The sequence below is a fragment of the Phyllobates terribilis genome, unplaced genomic scaffold (assembly GCF_046119375.1).
Source record: "Phyllobates terribilis strain yellow unplaced genomic scaffold, ASM4611937v1 Scaffold_5__5_contigs__length_657084704, whole genome shotgun sequence".
Classification (NCBI taxonomy): domain Eukaryota; kingdom Metazoa; phylum Chordata; class Amphibia; order Anura; family Dendrobatidae; genus Phyllobates; species Phyllobates terribilis.
In genome coordinates, this window is record NW_027362765.1 from 541,551,590 (window position 1) to 541,567,692 (window position 16,103).

The window sequence follows — 16,103 nt, forward strand, 5'->3', positions numbered from 1 at the left end:
TGTTTGTTATTCATTGGGAGTTGAGTTGGCTTTATTATTTTCGTTACTATTCCTAGTAAGCAAGATATGTTAAGCGGCCAAATGCTTTCATTAAAGTATTTTACTCATCTGCACGTATATAAATCCTAATGTAAGTTTCTCTTGTATTACAGGTATGCCATGGCATTGTCGAACAACCACATTTGCCCTGTGTCAAACTGGTAAGAATACCTCGCTATTGTGCCACAGCTCAATGTCTTGATAACCATAAACGTTTTTTTGTGATAGACTTAAAAGTTATTTTCTTGTAGATTAGTACAAATTGTTATAGGCCTAACACTACTATATAACTTTTTAAAATAAAATATACATGAAAACTATCTTGGTGTGCTCTATTCACAACCCTGTTAGTTTACAGCAAAGCGATACCATTGCCCTCTACAGACATATTACTCATCTAGAAGTTTGATACCTACCTTTTTGGATTTTACAGGGGAGGACAAGAAATCATGGATTATTATGGGTGGCAGATATGGGACAACAATGGTGCTTTCTTTTATGGGAGAATAATATAATTTTTTTTATTGCATCATTCTAGTCCTAGAATGGTGGTCCTGTACAACTACAGGTTTACCAGTCAACTGTTGGGTGTTTTTTTTTCCTGAAAACTCCGATTGTGCTTTATTCACTACAGCTTTTCTTCTAGAGGAGAATGTATTTGGCTTTTGTGTGCCTCCCCATAGGAGACATCTTCCCTTATTTGACCTCACCCACAGCAACACTGTTATCTTGTACTATTTTTATGAAGCGATAATCCAGCAACATAAAACAACTTTGCTGATGTTGGCTGTGTCATCCTTTTATTTCAAAGGAAAGCTTTCATGACAGAATGTTGGAAGTGTTTGAGAAGAATATAAACATTGAGACCATCAAATCATCTGGATAAAAAGTGTTTGGTTTAAGATCTGTATAATGGTTCAGGAAGGTGTTTTAAAGAGTAACCATCGTTTTTATTTCTTATTTTAGTGTGTCCTATTGATCAATGAAACTTTGTAATGTATCTTTATCAGAGAAATCTGATTCTTTCTCCTTGAGAATCGAGCAGAGATCTCAATCAGTGCATGTGCCGTCACCAGCACCATTTTTCCGAAGACTGCCAGAAGATCAATCTGCGCCTGCACCGTTACTGGCGCCGTTTTATTGAAGCACATCTAGAGATCAATGTACGCAAGCACCGCCCGCGGCTAGGACGGCGGAGCATTTAATGAAGAAAATGGCAAAGGGGCCATGGCTGTGACATAGACCCTACCCAGAGGCTCGGACCGATGCGCAGAGACCAAAACTTATGATTATCTTACGAAAACCAGGCTATAGATTTCTTCATTGAGAGTTTGTATTAAATCTGTACACCAGTGCCATTATGGCAATGCCTTTAGTTTAAGGTGTATAACAGTGATGACAGGTTCTCTTTAAAAGATTCTATGGAGAGGAGGGCTGAAGGCAGACACAAATTCTCTGCTGCAAGTTCTTCTGAAAAGACAGTTGGTGTTCATAAGATTCTTTGGAGAATTGTAACTGTCCTCTCCTATATCATTAATGGGAAAGTCTGTATTCACTGAAGACAGATTTAAACCCTTGAATTGATCATTTTGAGAACGGAAATACAATCCAGGAGGAGAATAAAGCCGATTTCTCTAAGATGTGAAAAAAAGAAGCTTTGTAATATATGTACTATTGCATTATGAAAAAAATAAAACTATGGTTACTCTACACCTGCTGACTATGGCCATTAAACAATCTGCTGTACAGAGAATTATTGTTCATACAACCGTTCTGTGAACATAGAATATCATGCTAATCGGCAGCAAATCTCCTGTTTAACATGAGGAGATGTGCTGCCGATAATTAATTCTAATCTTAATACTGGCGAGTATTTTTCTTGTTTGCCAGGCTGTCTACACAATTACTATAAACCTTGTGACTGGAATCAACTCTGAACCGGTTGTCTCTGAAAACACACGGTCATCATACAGCTGTAGATTCTGTTGCCATGGCAACAGACTACAAGCAAGATCTATGTAGTCTAGCCCTTCAGTCATATTCCCTTCTATGTGTATTACTTAGTAACACATTTGGTAAGTTTAACAAATTGGCGACTGACAGATGAAGCTAATTCAGTAATTACTCTACACAGTGTTTGCTAGTAATTTGTTACCATGGAGACTCATCAGTCTGCACAGGAGTTGTTCACACAGTGCAATACACTTTTAATGAAGAGGAATTTCACTTGCTTTTTTTTTTTTTTTTTTTTTTTTTTAATAAGATGCAATGAATCAATGAAATAAAATTTTATGGAGGTATAAATGGTGATCTACTGCCTCATTACAAGCCATGTATGCTTTGGTTTTAGCTTGGCAGCGATTTGCTTATTAACATTCACTCCTTTAGGATCAGGGTATGTAGAAACTTTTTTTCTTAACCAAGATTAATATTCAGTAATTTCTTGAACAAAGTGCAGGCGCCCTGGGGTAAAGGAGAAGAAAACAAAAGAATCCCAGCCATGTGTCACATTTAATGGTTTCTAAGTTCTTGGAAACATTTAAAAAACAAAACAAACCAAGCTTGGGCTGAGACCATTTGATTCAAGGTGACCATTTAAAGGAAGCGTATATTACAGCTGCAGGAAAAACCCATTGTATGCAGTAAGAACAGCCTCTTGTAATGTAATCTTATGCGTACTGGCTTATTACTGCTCGCTACATTACTCTTTATACCTAAGAAAAAATAACACATGAAACTCATGAAATCTGTCAGTTTCAATGAGTCCAAGAGAAAAAGCAGTCGCATGGCTCAGTGGATACTGTGCTGCAAGTACATTCCCTTCCCCTTCAAGCATTGCTCTACATCTTTGTATTTTGACGCCACATTGTTCCATATTAACAAGCCTTCACCGATTTTATATGTTCCATTATTGAAATGCTCCTGATCGTGATGCAGATTTTTATTAGGAAATTTTTTAAAACTGCATGGTGTGAACACAAGTTATATTTTTATCTCCAGAACTGGTATCAGTATTGCATTTGAGAAGAATTGACCTCTGCAGCATGTCAAGTTATGTAATGCGACGTGTGCAGCAAATCCTCATTTCTGCAATTAAACCCTGAGGGGTTTTGTCACTGCAGATTTTGTTGGGGATTTTCCACTGCAGAAGTTACCGATGTCCTTGAACTATACCTGTCCTTTCACACAACCTGTGTAAAAGCATGGGCCCTGCTGCCCTTCTTACCAATAACTAGGTAAAGCTGCATTTCACAGTGGCTCAGTGGTTAGCACTGCAGCCTTGCAGCGCTGGGGTCCTGGGTTCAAATCCCACCAAGGACATCTGCAAGGAGTTTGTATATTCTCCCCTTGTTTGTGTGGGTTTCCTCCCACACTCCAAAGACATACTGATATGGAATCTAGATTGTGAGCACCAATGGGGACAGTGCCCATAATGTCTGTAAAGCGCTGTGGAATTAATGGTGCTATATAAGTGAGTAAAATAAATAAATACATTTATCCCTCATCTTATTGGGGGACACACACAACCATGGGGATAGTCTGCTCCCACCAAGAGGCTGACATTTATTGTATTTAAATAAAATTAGCTCCTCCCCAGCAGAATATACCTTGCCTGCAGGAGCAGGCTTTCTTGTTCTATTTCCCATTCAGTGGCAGGTGCCCACCATGGATGCCAGCTTGTCTGACTGGGGAGAAATTTTCCGTCTCTTAACGGTCCAAGGGGTTGGGAGCTGACAGGAGAGACTTCTCCCAATCAACGTGCTGGAGCTCAAAGCTGTCCGTCTAGCTCTTATACATTGACAGCACTTAGTCCAGGGGTTGCCTATCAAAGTTCAATCAGACAATGCTACGGCTGTGGCCTATGTCAATCGCCAGGGGGGCACCTGAATCCCTTCAGTCCTGGCAGAAGTCGCAGGTATTCTGGAGTGAGCAGAGGACAAGGTTCCTCTAATCTCTGCAGTTCATATACCAGGGGTAGACAACTGGGACTTTTTAAGTCACCAGCAGCTACCCACAGGAGAGTGGTCTCTTCACCCAGAGGTGTTCAGGCAGATCTGTCAGCGGTGTGGTACGCTGGATGTAGATGTATTGACATCCAGAGTAAATCACAAGGTGCCAAAATTTGTGGCAAGGTCCCGGGACCCGCAGGCAATCGCAGCTGACGCCCTGGTAATCGCTTGCTTCCAGTCCACTGTGCCTCATCTCTTTCCACCTCTATTGCTTCTACCTAGACTTCTCAAGTTGATCATGGCAGAGGTTGTTCCATACATTCTCATTCCTCCTGATTGGCCTTGAAGGGCCTGGTATACAGAGATCATCAATATCCTGGTGGCTGTCCCATGGACTCTTCCGAACCGCCTAGACCTTCTACCCCAGAGTTCGTTCTTCCATTCGAATTTATGGGTGCTCAATTTGACGGCATGGCTGTTGAAGTCACGGTTTTGAGGACAGCAGGTTAGATTAGAGCGCTGAAGCCATCCTCATTGCGAGTCTACCATTGCACTTGGAAGGCTTATTTTTGTTGGTGTGAGCAAGCCAGTACTTCACCTACAGCTTTTTCCTTGCCAGTGCTGCTCTCCTTCTTGCAGTCTGGATTGGAAGCAGAGCTGGCGCTTTAACTTTCAAGAGTCAGATGTCTTCCCTGCCTATTCTGTTTCAGAGGAATTTGGCATCTATACCTCAAGTTAAGACTTTTCTCCAGGGGATGGCACATGTTAAGCCACCATATCTGGCTCCTCTGGACCATTGGGATCTGGATCTTGTTTTGGTGGCTCTTCAGTCTCCACCTTTTGAATCAGTCAGAGATCTGTGCTTTTTCTTTCTTTCTTTCAAGGTGGCTTTCCTTATAGCCATTACTTCTATTAGAGTTTCGGAGCTTGAGGCTGTGTTGTCACACCCCTTACCTTCATCAGGATGAGGTAGTGTTGAGGCCAGTTCCGTCTTTTCTCCCAAAAGTAGTTTTGCGTTTTCATGTTAATCAAGATACTGTTTTTTTTTTACCTTTTAGTTTTGCTCGGCACCATCTCATCCTATTGAGAATGCTCTGCTCCTCATGTCATTAGCTTAGCTATAGCCTCCCTCCAGTATCAATGTCCCTGTGATGTCTAGTTCTTATCCAGAAATCCTGTGCACTGCAGTTGCCAATGTACCACTTTCATGTTGCGCCCTTCTACGGGCATTGGCATTGTGTTGCTTCTGCGCAGGTGCCGTACAGTCACTGCTGCTTCTGCTCCAGTGATCTCGGTCGCGCAGAAGCAACACTAAAGTGGAATGTTGACAATTGCAGTGGTGCAGGTGCGGGATTTCTGGTCAAGAACTAGACGTTAGAGACACTACAGCGCTGATGGGAGGCGAAACCTAGGCTAATGAAGTGAGGAGGCAACGTTGTCTTCCAGGCAATGTCCGCCTCATAGCCTAGAAGAACTCATTAACATAAAGGGATAAAAATGATTTTTCCACAAGAAGGCATCTGATATGAGGCATACAAGTATGATTTTTTTTCAGCACTCTATAAGCTGTATGGCCCATATTAATAGGGTAGATATGTCAAATGTGGGGAGTTTCCCTTTAAATAGTTTATTTGTAGATTGCCTACATTATATAAAAATCATACCAATGTGATTTTTCTGGATAATTATTATTATTTTTTTTTTTTACATTCTCTCACAGTTGAAGTGTACCTACGACAAATATTACAGACCTCTCCATTCTTTGTAGGTGGGAAAACTTGCAAAATCAGCAGCGTTTCAAATACTTATTTTCCCCACTGTATGACATTAGCAAATGAGACCAAGTCATAAAGATCAGTGACCATAAGTGTACATAATGTTCTGTGCTTATACTCCATAGATTTACCTAAGAGTAGGCATTATAGAAGTGAGGAGGGGAGGATAAAGATTTTATATCCCATTTTGCAAGGATGGCTGTTTGGGGAAACTATGTTCCTGTGATCAGATGGATACAGAGGGTGTAAGTCAGAGCATCTGTACAGATGCAATTATTCCTTTTATCAGGGGGAAAGTTGGCACTTTTATGAATCTGTGTGTGTGTACACATAGCACAGCCCAAAACGTAATTTTTGCCAGAGCTGTATATAGCCATATTCTTTGCTGTAGGGAAAAATGAAGACACCACTGCAAAATTTTCATTTTCTCTGATTTTTCTCTTTATATTTTTGAGTAAAATGTACATTGTTGTTTTAGTCTATAAACTACTGACAACATGTCTCCGAAATTCAAAGCTAAAAATTTTGTATTTATTGGCAGCAAATGATAAAGCGTCAAAATACAAAAAAATAAACCGTACTTTCAGACCTCAAATTACTCATGTTTTAACTCGGGAGCAGTTCAGAAATCAATATTTGGTGGACTAACCATGATTTTTAATCCGATTTCATGCGTCTTGGCATGCTTTCCACCAGTCTTTCCATGCTTTCCAATAGAAAAACTGTTCAGTGGTCTCTTAATTTTTGCCAGAGCCGTATGTATTGAATACAGCCCTACTGGATAATACTGTAGACTGTTACAGAATAAGAACATTACATGTGTACTTCTATCTTGGCTATGTATAGCTTGGAACACACTAAGTTAAAATCTTCCTAAATGTGTCAGATTGATCAGGGGATGGAATAATAAACTGCTAAGATCAGGTCTGAGCATGAGAGAAACATTTCATGGAAGTGAAGCTAGCAAGAAATGAGTGACTGTGGTTGGAAATTTTGTGGCCAACTGTGTAAACCTCTCATATTTGAGGCTTCGCAGACCAAATGGAATACTTCATAGTACTGAGGGGGCAGATGATCGCTCTACACAGGCTCTTACTGTGCAACATATAACAGTATTCTGTTCTGAAATATGCTCCAGATATTCCCAGTGTTTAGAGCTTCAGAAAAACTTGTATAGTTAAATTTCATTAAGAAACGCTTATCTGGTTCTTGCTGACTACAGCCACCCTTATTTAAAAAAAATTAGTAGCCAAGATTGGCACCAAACTCTTGACCACAACAAGGGTGCATCGGAGCCTTCTCCATTTTGCATAGGAATTAAAAATTATTTTCTTAGCACTGTATCAGTCGCAGGTACAGTGCTAGTATGGTTTTCTTAGAGGCTATGTCCCCTACAACACTGTATAGCCCATCTAAAATACATTTTTGGGGTGACTGACTCCCTTTTAAGTCAAGGGGATTAGCAGTGTGTTTATCAATCAAGTCAGTAAAACCATCAATGGTTATAAAGGTCTGTTCTTGGCCTTTTTCTTAATCAAGTGTATAGTCAGTGGGCTCTGTCTTGCTGATGCAAAAACAGATCCACTAATGTATGCTGGGCGTAAGCCGGGTGGCTTGTATACACATCTGGCTAGGTGATTCTCCCCCCTCTTCCTCCTTACTTTCCCAACCCCCAGAATCTATGCCATGGACCTAGTAGTTTGAGAGCTCAAGGTGCCGAATTGCCTCGAGTGGTGACTCTGTGGTGTGGGTGGGAGCCCACATGAGTTTTAGGCACATTTGCACAGCACTTCAACTTTTTCCCCTCGACGCACACACTGGGCTAGGATGGGGAATTTCCTAATTTCCTGATTGATGATCAGTATATATTTAGAAACGTCTTCACTATTTGATTTTTCACGCTCACCCTTTTTAGACATTTCAGGGTGCAATTGGTTGTCTTATGGGTTCCCATGTGATTGGTCTAGTGAGGCAGGAGTGGGGGAGAATTGTAAGGCCATCAGGTTCCTTTCCCTTCCCCTTCAATTGACAGGCTCACCTCATCCATTGTGACGTTTCTCACATTTTTAAAGGGAATCCGTCAGCAGGATTTTGCTAAGCAAAGTACACACGTGGCCATATTGGCACTGTGATACTGATTAAAACAATACCTGTGGTGAAGAAATTTAGTTTTGTGGATTTTGTGTAATCGTGGTTTGAAGTTTTCTTATCATAGGTTCGTGCATCAGGATGGGACTGTGGGTAGGGTCTTCGGCTCTGCTACGGCCCCTCCGCTGCTCCTGTTGTTTTTCTGCTATGACTAAAGGTCCATTTACAATGCTAGAACGAGCGTGAACGTTCTTAGGAGTGTGAAGGCTAAACAGGCTGCCGGCCACCTGCGAACAAGTAAACTGCTCATTCACCATGTGAAATTAAGTTTTTGTTTGTACAAACTATCATCGTTCTCGGCAGCGCATCGTCGTGTGTAAATGTGACCTGTGCTGCTGAGGACAATGGCAGCCTTTGTGCACAGAGCGATCCATTACTGATCTTTGAGTGCAACTCTGAAGCTCGGTCAGTTTGTGTAAATTGGCTATTAAAGGGAACCTGTCACGTCCTATCTACTATCTACACTGCCCCCATAGCGTTGTTAGTGATGCAATATGCTTCACTAACAAGCTTTTTTCATTAAAATCAGTGGTAGTATAATGAAGTTATAACATTATATAGACTTTGCCCTACCTGCTGTATTCAGTCATAGGGGTGTGATTCTCTCATTCAGTCATGGGCAGCACCGCGTTCACTCACTGCTGGCGTCGCCGATGTATTTGAATACTGCTCCCGGCAAGGTTGTGTCTAGATTGGAGGTGATTTTTTTTTTTTTAGGCCCTCACTTCAGCAACTACGATCTAGTCTCCTCAGCAGTGAAGCGTCTAGATCGGAGGCTAAACTGAGGAGCACAAAAATCCCCTCCGATCTAGATGCAACCTTGCCAGGATCAGTATTCAAATACATGGGTGGCGGCCAGCACTGAGTGAACGCGGTGCTGCCCCTGACTGAATCTGAGAATCACACCCCTATGACTGATTACAGCAGGTATGACAAAGTCTATATAATGTTATAACATCATTATACTACTGATTTTAATGAAAAAAGCTGGTTAGTGATGCATATTGCATCACTAATAAAGCAATGGGGGCAGTGTAGATAGTACTTGACAGGTTCCCTTTAAACAACTGGTTGCTTATTGCTGTGCATCATGCAGTGTAAGGCTATGTGCCCACGTTGCGGAAATGAAGCGGAAAATTTTCTGCTTCATTTCCGCATGTCCTTTCCCGGAAAAACGCGTGCGGAATTTCGCAAGCGTTTATCGCGCGTTTTCGACATGCTGAATTGCATTGCGTTTTTTATTGCATTGAAAAGGCAATTCCGCATGCAGAAACGCAAAATTAATGAACATGCTGCGGATTTTTGTGCGCATCAAAAACGCTGTGGAAAAATCCGCAGCATGGGCATAGAATTTGCGGATTCTCATTGGGGACCATGGGGTGCGGATATACATGCGTTTTACAAGCGTTTCCGCTGCGGAAACTCCGCATCAAATACTCTTGTGAAACGCTACGTGGGCACATACCCTAAAGGGAACCTTGTCTATAAAAAGTCAGAATAGAGGACTTCTAGTGCCTTATAAGGATTGCAAGAAATGATTTCCTCAGTAGCTGAATATTGTGTTTGACTCTGAATCCTCAAAACACTCATCCTGCTCCATGTATTAATTATATATGGGAGTAAAATGTGAAACTGCTAAACTCCAGTCAACCTGAAATTGTGGGTATAGCTGAATTTAGGTTTTCTTAGACTTTCAATTTATAATGTTCCCTAGGTGACTTCTTTGCTGTCAAGTGCTGATATATTTATGCAGTATTTCTGTCACTACAAGGACTTGTAGAAAATCAACCGCACTCACAAGTAGGATTTCAGTTTCCTGGTTTATTTAACCCAATATTTCATCATAGTGCTGGGGACAGAAAAGCGACAAGTAGTGCTAGAAGCTTGACGTTTTGACCCATCCCGGGTCTTTTTCAAATTTATTGCTGCGTCCTGGAGTGTGGAGGAGTAGGATATCTGCCTTGACTCTTCATGTTAAGCTGCACATGACTGCGCTGAAGGGACACAGATTCCTGGTGCTTAGAAAGTGGCCTCCACTACACTATCATTGGTGTTAAACATGAAGTACTGTACTCCTCTAAAAAAAACACTATTGTCACCATGGTGTATAAATATTTACATTACCCTTTTACTTCAGTGCTTAATCCTTTTCTTGGCTAAGACCCCTTTACAGGGAGTCTATCAGCACAAGCGGACAGTATTATTAAACACGTAGCATGTAGGGGATTTAATTCCTATAAAACCTGCATCTTTAGTGTTCTAAGCGCTGCCTCTATTCTGTGATTAGCTAATTGGCGTAGTCTGTGCACCCTTGGTGTGACTAAGAGGCAAAGGGTATTGTTCCGTCCAATTGTTTTCCATGTCTCCCACCCCTTCCCTAACTGATGATTGACAGCGCTAGCTTGCCTGAGATACCTCTGCAGACAGTGCTCACTCCAGAAAAGCCAGTGCTGTCAATCTCCAGTGAAGGAGAGGGAATGCAGAACTAATTGGCAAATGGTGCACTTTGTCTCTTGACCACACCAAGGGTGCACTAAGCACTTAAGTGGTAGATTTCATTAAAGAGCTTGTCCACTACTAAGGCTATCCTTAGGATAGGTCATCAATGACTGATCGGCCAGGGTCCGACACCCAGCACTCGATCTTCTGTTATCGGTGGCGGCCGGCAGTACTTGCTTGCAGAGCTGGCCATCTACTTGTAGTGGCTGCTGCAGGGTACTACAAATCCGCCTCCTATTGATTCCAAGTACAATGTCACGAAAAAGCAATCTCAGAATCAGTGGGATCCGTTGAAGCGTTCCAGAGTAATTACCTCATAAAGTGACAGTGGTCAGAATTGTAAAAATGGAGCCGCGGGGACTTTAACATATTACTCGAGCACACCAGAGATACTCTGATAACACGATATCCGAGCACGCTCGCTCATCACTGCTAGCGACCCATTGGTCACAATAATTGTGTAATGTGAATGGGATGAGTGACTGAATAATATGCCCAAAAACGCTTGATCATTGTGCATGTAATTGTTGTGGTGAGCGAAAAAATTCTGGTTCAGTATTTGAAAATTGAGTAAAGCAAATGGAGATTGCTCTCGGTCAACGATTAGACCGACAAAAAGGAGGAGTGGAAATCCAAGTCCTAAATAGGTGTCTGTGTGAACACTGTGCACAAGGTTCAATGTAACAATCTCTGTTCAACCATTTAATTCCTGATTCTCGTACTGTATAAACACTTCTGATATCGTTTGTTAGTCATTAGCTACAATATTTAGTATGTAATAACATAAAAAGCTTTATCAGATTACAGAAACTTGCATGTACTGTATACTACTCTAGTAGTGGTTGGGGAACCTTTTTAATATTGATGGCTGCTGCTCAGGAAACACTATCAATATTAATTGGCAAGGACCATCTTTTGGAGCACCCAGCTGAGTGAAGATGCCACAGAGCATCATTATTTCTCCCAGAGCTATGCATATGGTTGTGACTGTTAATGGTGAGAGCCACAACTCCTTCCTTCATTGAGCTGATCAGCAGGGAGCTGGACCACCGCAATCAAATATTGATGGTCTATTGATGGGCTATAAATATTAAAGAAAACCAAGAATAACACTATATGCAATACCACTGTTTTGAAATGCTGTTAATGTGTTAACAATGCACATTAAAATACTGTCCTTCTACACTTCCAGGTCTATATAACAAGATAGGATGACTGTACAGAATCATATCAAGATGACGTGTTTTTTTTTTTTTTTCTGTGATGCCTTTAGACTGTGTTAAAGAAGACCTTGAAGAATTAGCTCTGTCATTTGTTTGGGAATAGTGATGCTGAAAATGTGTGAAAACAGAAATTTGCCTGTAGTTTTAAAAATTTACATTTGTTCCTCTTTGTTAGTAAGTTTACAGAATTTTTAAAAACAAATATTTAACCAATACTGTGGAGTTAATCTTAATCTTCCGGTTACTTATTCATGCTAAGCTTCTGAAAGGTAAACTTCTATAACTGAACCATACAGTTTCTGGCTGCTTTCCCTCCAGACAACAAAGATTCTCTGAATGCTTGAAGGAGGTTTTGGAAGCATTTTGAAGTCTAAATGCCTTAGAAAAGTGTCTAGCGACCTGCCTAGTAGAAACATTCTTATTTAATAATTAAAGATGGCAAATTTTACAGTAATTTTAACTACAGAAAAAATGTAAAATGTTTGACCGGACACACACACACACACACACACACACACACACACACACACACACACACACACACACACACACACACACACACACACACACACTTCAGCAGATGGCTATCCCACCAGACTGTACAGGGGAATCTGTTCCATCAAGTATTCATGTGCTTTTAATATGGGGAGAGGAGTTCTGGCAGCTACTGATCTACCCTGAGAACAAAAGGGGAGAGGATTGAAATCCTCACTGCATGATTCTCCTTTTCCCTGTGTAGCAGAGCCAGGTAGGACTGGGTTAAATCCAAGCAATGCTGGCTAGCTTTAACTAAGGACTAGGGCCTATGTTCACTGGCCATGTGTCAATCTGCTGAACAGAGCAGAGTAGAATGTGCCTCTTGTGAGTGACCAGCCAAATTGTGAGCTGTAGTTGAGAGAGATTTACCAGCGTCTCTCTCTGAATAGAGACTCACAGGTCAGCTAGGAAAGCTGAGCAGTCTGCTTGTAGAAGCTGCAGACTGTTCAGTATGAGCTTTGCCCATAGTTGAACACTTCTGTTTGGTACTGGAGGCTGCTGGAGCTCAGGCTGAAGGGGATACTGAGACTGGTGGACCGGCCTCTTCTGTGTATGAAGTTTGATTCGGGAGAAAGTACTATGATCTTTTCGGGTGATCCTGCACGAGCGTATGTGCCCTGCTAAATGAACAGTTTATTTGCTGTGATACCTCTTTGTGCCCAGAAAAGGCTATTTTATTTTTTTGAATTCATTGAAGTTTTATGAAAGCACTAAAACTGCATGTAATGCTATTCCGGTGTCCCTGCATGCTGCCTCCTCACGGCAGGGACTCTGACATACTCACCGCTGCAGTTGCTTGGCGGTTTCTTTCCCTCCTCCGTTGGCCACAGTCCCCGGCTCTCAGGTCCCGCGCATGGGTCTCTTAAGGGGGCAGCGTGCGCACTCTGAATACACCCCCAGCCAATAGCTTTACAACGCCCTAGTTAGTGTGAGTTTGTCCTTCCCAGGTAGTTGAAAGATCCATTGAATCCGTTCCTGAATCCCCTGGTCTGTGTGCATCAGGGCCTGAACCTGAATCCCCTGGTCTGTATGTTGCCAGGGCCTGAACCTGAAACCGTGGTACCTGAGCCCAAAGACACACCTGAACCCTGATGCCGCTTCCTGCCGTACCTGAAAAGCCTGACACCACTTCGGCGGTACCTGTGCCTGAAGCCGTGCCTGCGGTATGTGAACCCTGGAGCTGCATCGGGGGAGCGCGAACCCTGAAGCCGCACCTCACGGTGCAGAGACCAGCACCAATGTCTCTTTTGGTTAGTGTTCCAGAGTCCGTACTGTCGGAGCCTGTTCCAGTAAGCGAATTCATCCCTGCCTGTGACCATGTGTCAGTATCTTTTCTGCCCGATGACCCAGAACCGGTGTTGTCTGAACAGTGAGTCCTGTCCCGCCAGTTACTCCGAGCCCATGTTATTGTCTGCTATCCAGCTACAGTACCATATGACTGCCTTGGAGTGGTACTTGGCGGCTACCTGCAGCTGAAGACTAACTCCACCATCAGGAGTCCTAGGTGGCTGCTTAGCTACTCCCCTCCTAGCTAAGCCTGGCCCCATGGCACAGTGGGTCCAGGATCCATGCATACGGGTGACACTGCACCTGTTTGGCCAAACCGCATTGCCAGTGTTTCCGCAGCAGAAATTGACATGCTGCGGCTCGTAAACCTGTGCTGCCGGTGAGTTTACGCGGCATCAAATAGAAGCACAATGGGAATGGGATTTTTATAAATCCCATCCACTGTGCTTCTAATGTGGAGCGCAGCTTTTTGGAGCAGCGCAGGTGAGCTGCGTCCAAAATACTGCTATTACGGATCGTGGGCACGCAGCCTTAGGGATATTCAAAAGGGCCTGCCTCCCCCTCCTTCTTCCCTATCAATACTTCGTCCAAGCTTTAAAAAAAATACCTATTGTCAATTTTGGCTGTCAATATTTGTTGAAATAATGAGCAGCCCCAGACTGATGTGTGTGTGTCTGTGTGTGTCTGTGTGTGTCTGTGTGTGTGTGTGTGTGTGTGTGTGTGTGTTTTTTTTCAAAGTTATCCTCAATAGTGTGCATAACACTCCCTAGTGTCCCCTGATTTTCTAACTAAAGACAAGATCAAACTTCTTGGATAGTGGGATCCCTCAATCCTCCGCAACTCCTCTCTCAATGACAGTGCAAAATCATACATGCTATCGCAAGATCTTGCTCCCTGCCATAATTTAGCACAGCCTCTTAATTTACTAAGCTGTGACTGAGTGGTAACATCTTTACAGTAGTAACTGTTTGGTCACCACTTGGTAAATGATGCGACAACACTGAGTTAGTGCAAAGTGCAAGATGTCATGCTTTCACTGAGAGAGTGGACGCAGGGGATCTCACTCTGTATGCTGGAATCCCACAACCTGTAACGTTTGGGCCCATAAGGAGGACTATAGGGCTCCTTCTGTGAACTTTTAACCAGGGCTGTGGAGTCGGAGCCCATTTTGGTGGAGTCGGTATAAAATGGACCGACTCCTAAAATATATAGGAAAGAAGGAAGCAAGCCACTTCCAGAAACCTTTTGGCAACACCTTATCTCCTGGAAAAATAAGGTCTTGTTTGTATGTTGCACTTTGCCATGAATAAATGCAGGATTTCACTGTACCATCAAAGTGAAAAAGATTTCTGAAATATCATACACATGTTGCTCTTGCTTCATGCAACAGATCTGAAACCGCTTCAAATCTGCAAATCTGTTCTTTCACCGTTTTTCAGTCATTCTGATGAATGGAGAAGAAGCCTAAAAAAAGCATTCAAAATCCCAGCAAAAATGTAATGTATTTTATGCAGTGTTTTGTTTTGTTTTTTTTTCTGCCTAGAAACATTGTCTGGTGCAGAAATATCTGCTGCAAATACTTTAAAATGTGCCCATACCCTAAAAGTATTTAGGTATTAATATTCAAAATTCCGATCCTCCTCTCACCCAATATAATCGTCTGTCAGGGAAGAGACCTGAGACACCCCCCCCCACCTTCCCCCTTTCACATAGTCTGCTGAAATCACCTGGTATTTGATCTGACCATCTGTTATGTTTTCAAGCTTGCATGGGTGTTTCTGGTATACATCTAATCAGTCGCCGAATCACGCCGCCCTGAGATGAGCGGTGTATTTACTGACCTCACCGCTGTTCAGGGCTTGCCGGGTCTCGCGGAAGTCGGCAACGTTGATTCTGTACTGCAGCCATAGGTCACTCGCAGTCATGTCTCACGAGCGATGACATTACTAACGTCATCGCTCGTGAGACATGACAGGGAGTGACCTATGAAGTGTTGTTCTCAGAACAATGCTCCAAAAGTTTGCAGTACAGAATCGGTGGACATCATGGATTACGTCGGAGTTGCAGGGGATTATTTCTTAAAAAGAGGTTGTCTTTCAGGTCACTATTTGTGGTCTACTTCAGATTCGGTGGACTATATCGGAATCCCTGTACTGGATGATTTTTATTTTTTTATTTTTTTTTTTAAATTGGTGAAACAGGGCTAGAGTTGGGAGGTGTTTTTTAAGGTAGAATATACGTGTGTTTTTTTTTTGTTTTTTTTTCTTTTAACTTATTGGGTTAGTAATGGGGATGTCTGATAGACACCTTTCCATTACGAACACCAGGGCTTGATGCCAGCTGACATTTCACAGTTGACATCAACCCTATAAAGCATTACACTGGTTGCCACCACAACAGGGCAATCGGGAAGAGCCAGGGCAAAGTGCCAAAATTGGCGCATTTCATGTGATGTGCCAATTCTGGGGAGGCTGCGGGCTTGTATTTTTAGGCTGGGAAGGGCCCAATAACCATGGACCTTCCCAGCCTGATGACATAAGCTGCAGCAGTCTGCTTTACCTTGACTAGTTATCAAAAATAGGGGAGACCCCATGTAATTTCTTGTAAATTATTTAATAGGTTAAATAAGTTTCAACACCCTTTAG

The 16,103-nt window shown here is 42.4% G+C and overlaps 1 protein-coding gene across 1 annotated transcript in view; it reads left to right on the forward strand.

Moving 5' to 3' along the window:
* LOC141273669 (transmembrane protein 150A-like) overlaps positions 1 to 16,103 on the forward strand; it is a 151,833-nt gene that overhangs the window by 56,875 nt on the left and 78,855 nt on the right. Inside the window, exon 2 of the mRNA XM_073685844.1 lies at positions 153 to 200. Within this exon, the coding sequence (XP_073541945.1) occupies positions 153 to 200 (48 nt within the window). The remainder of the gene's footprint in view (positions 1 to 152; positions 201 to 16,103) is intronic.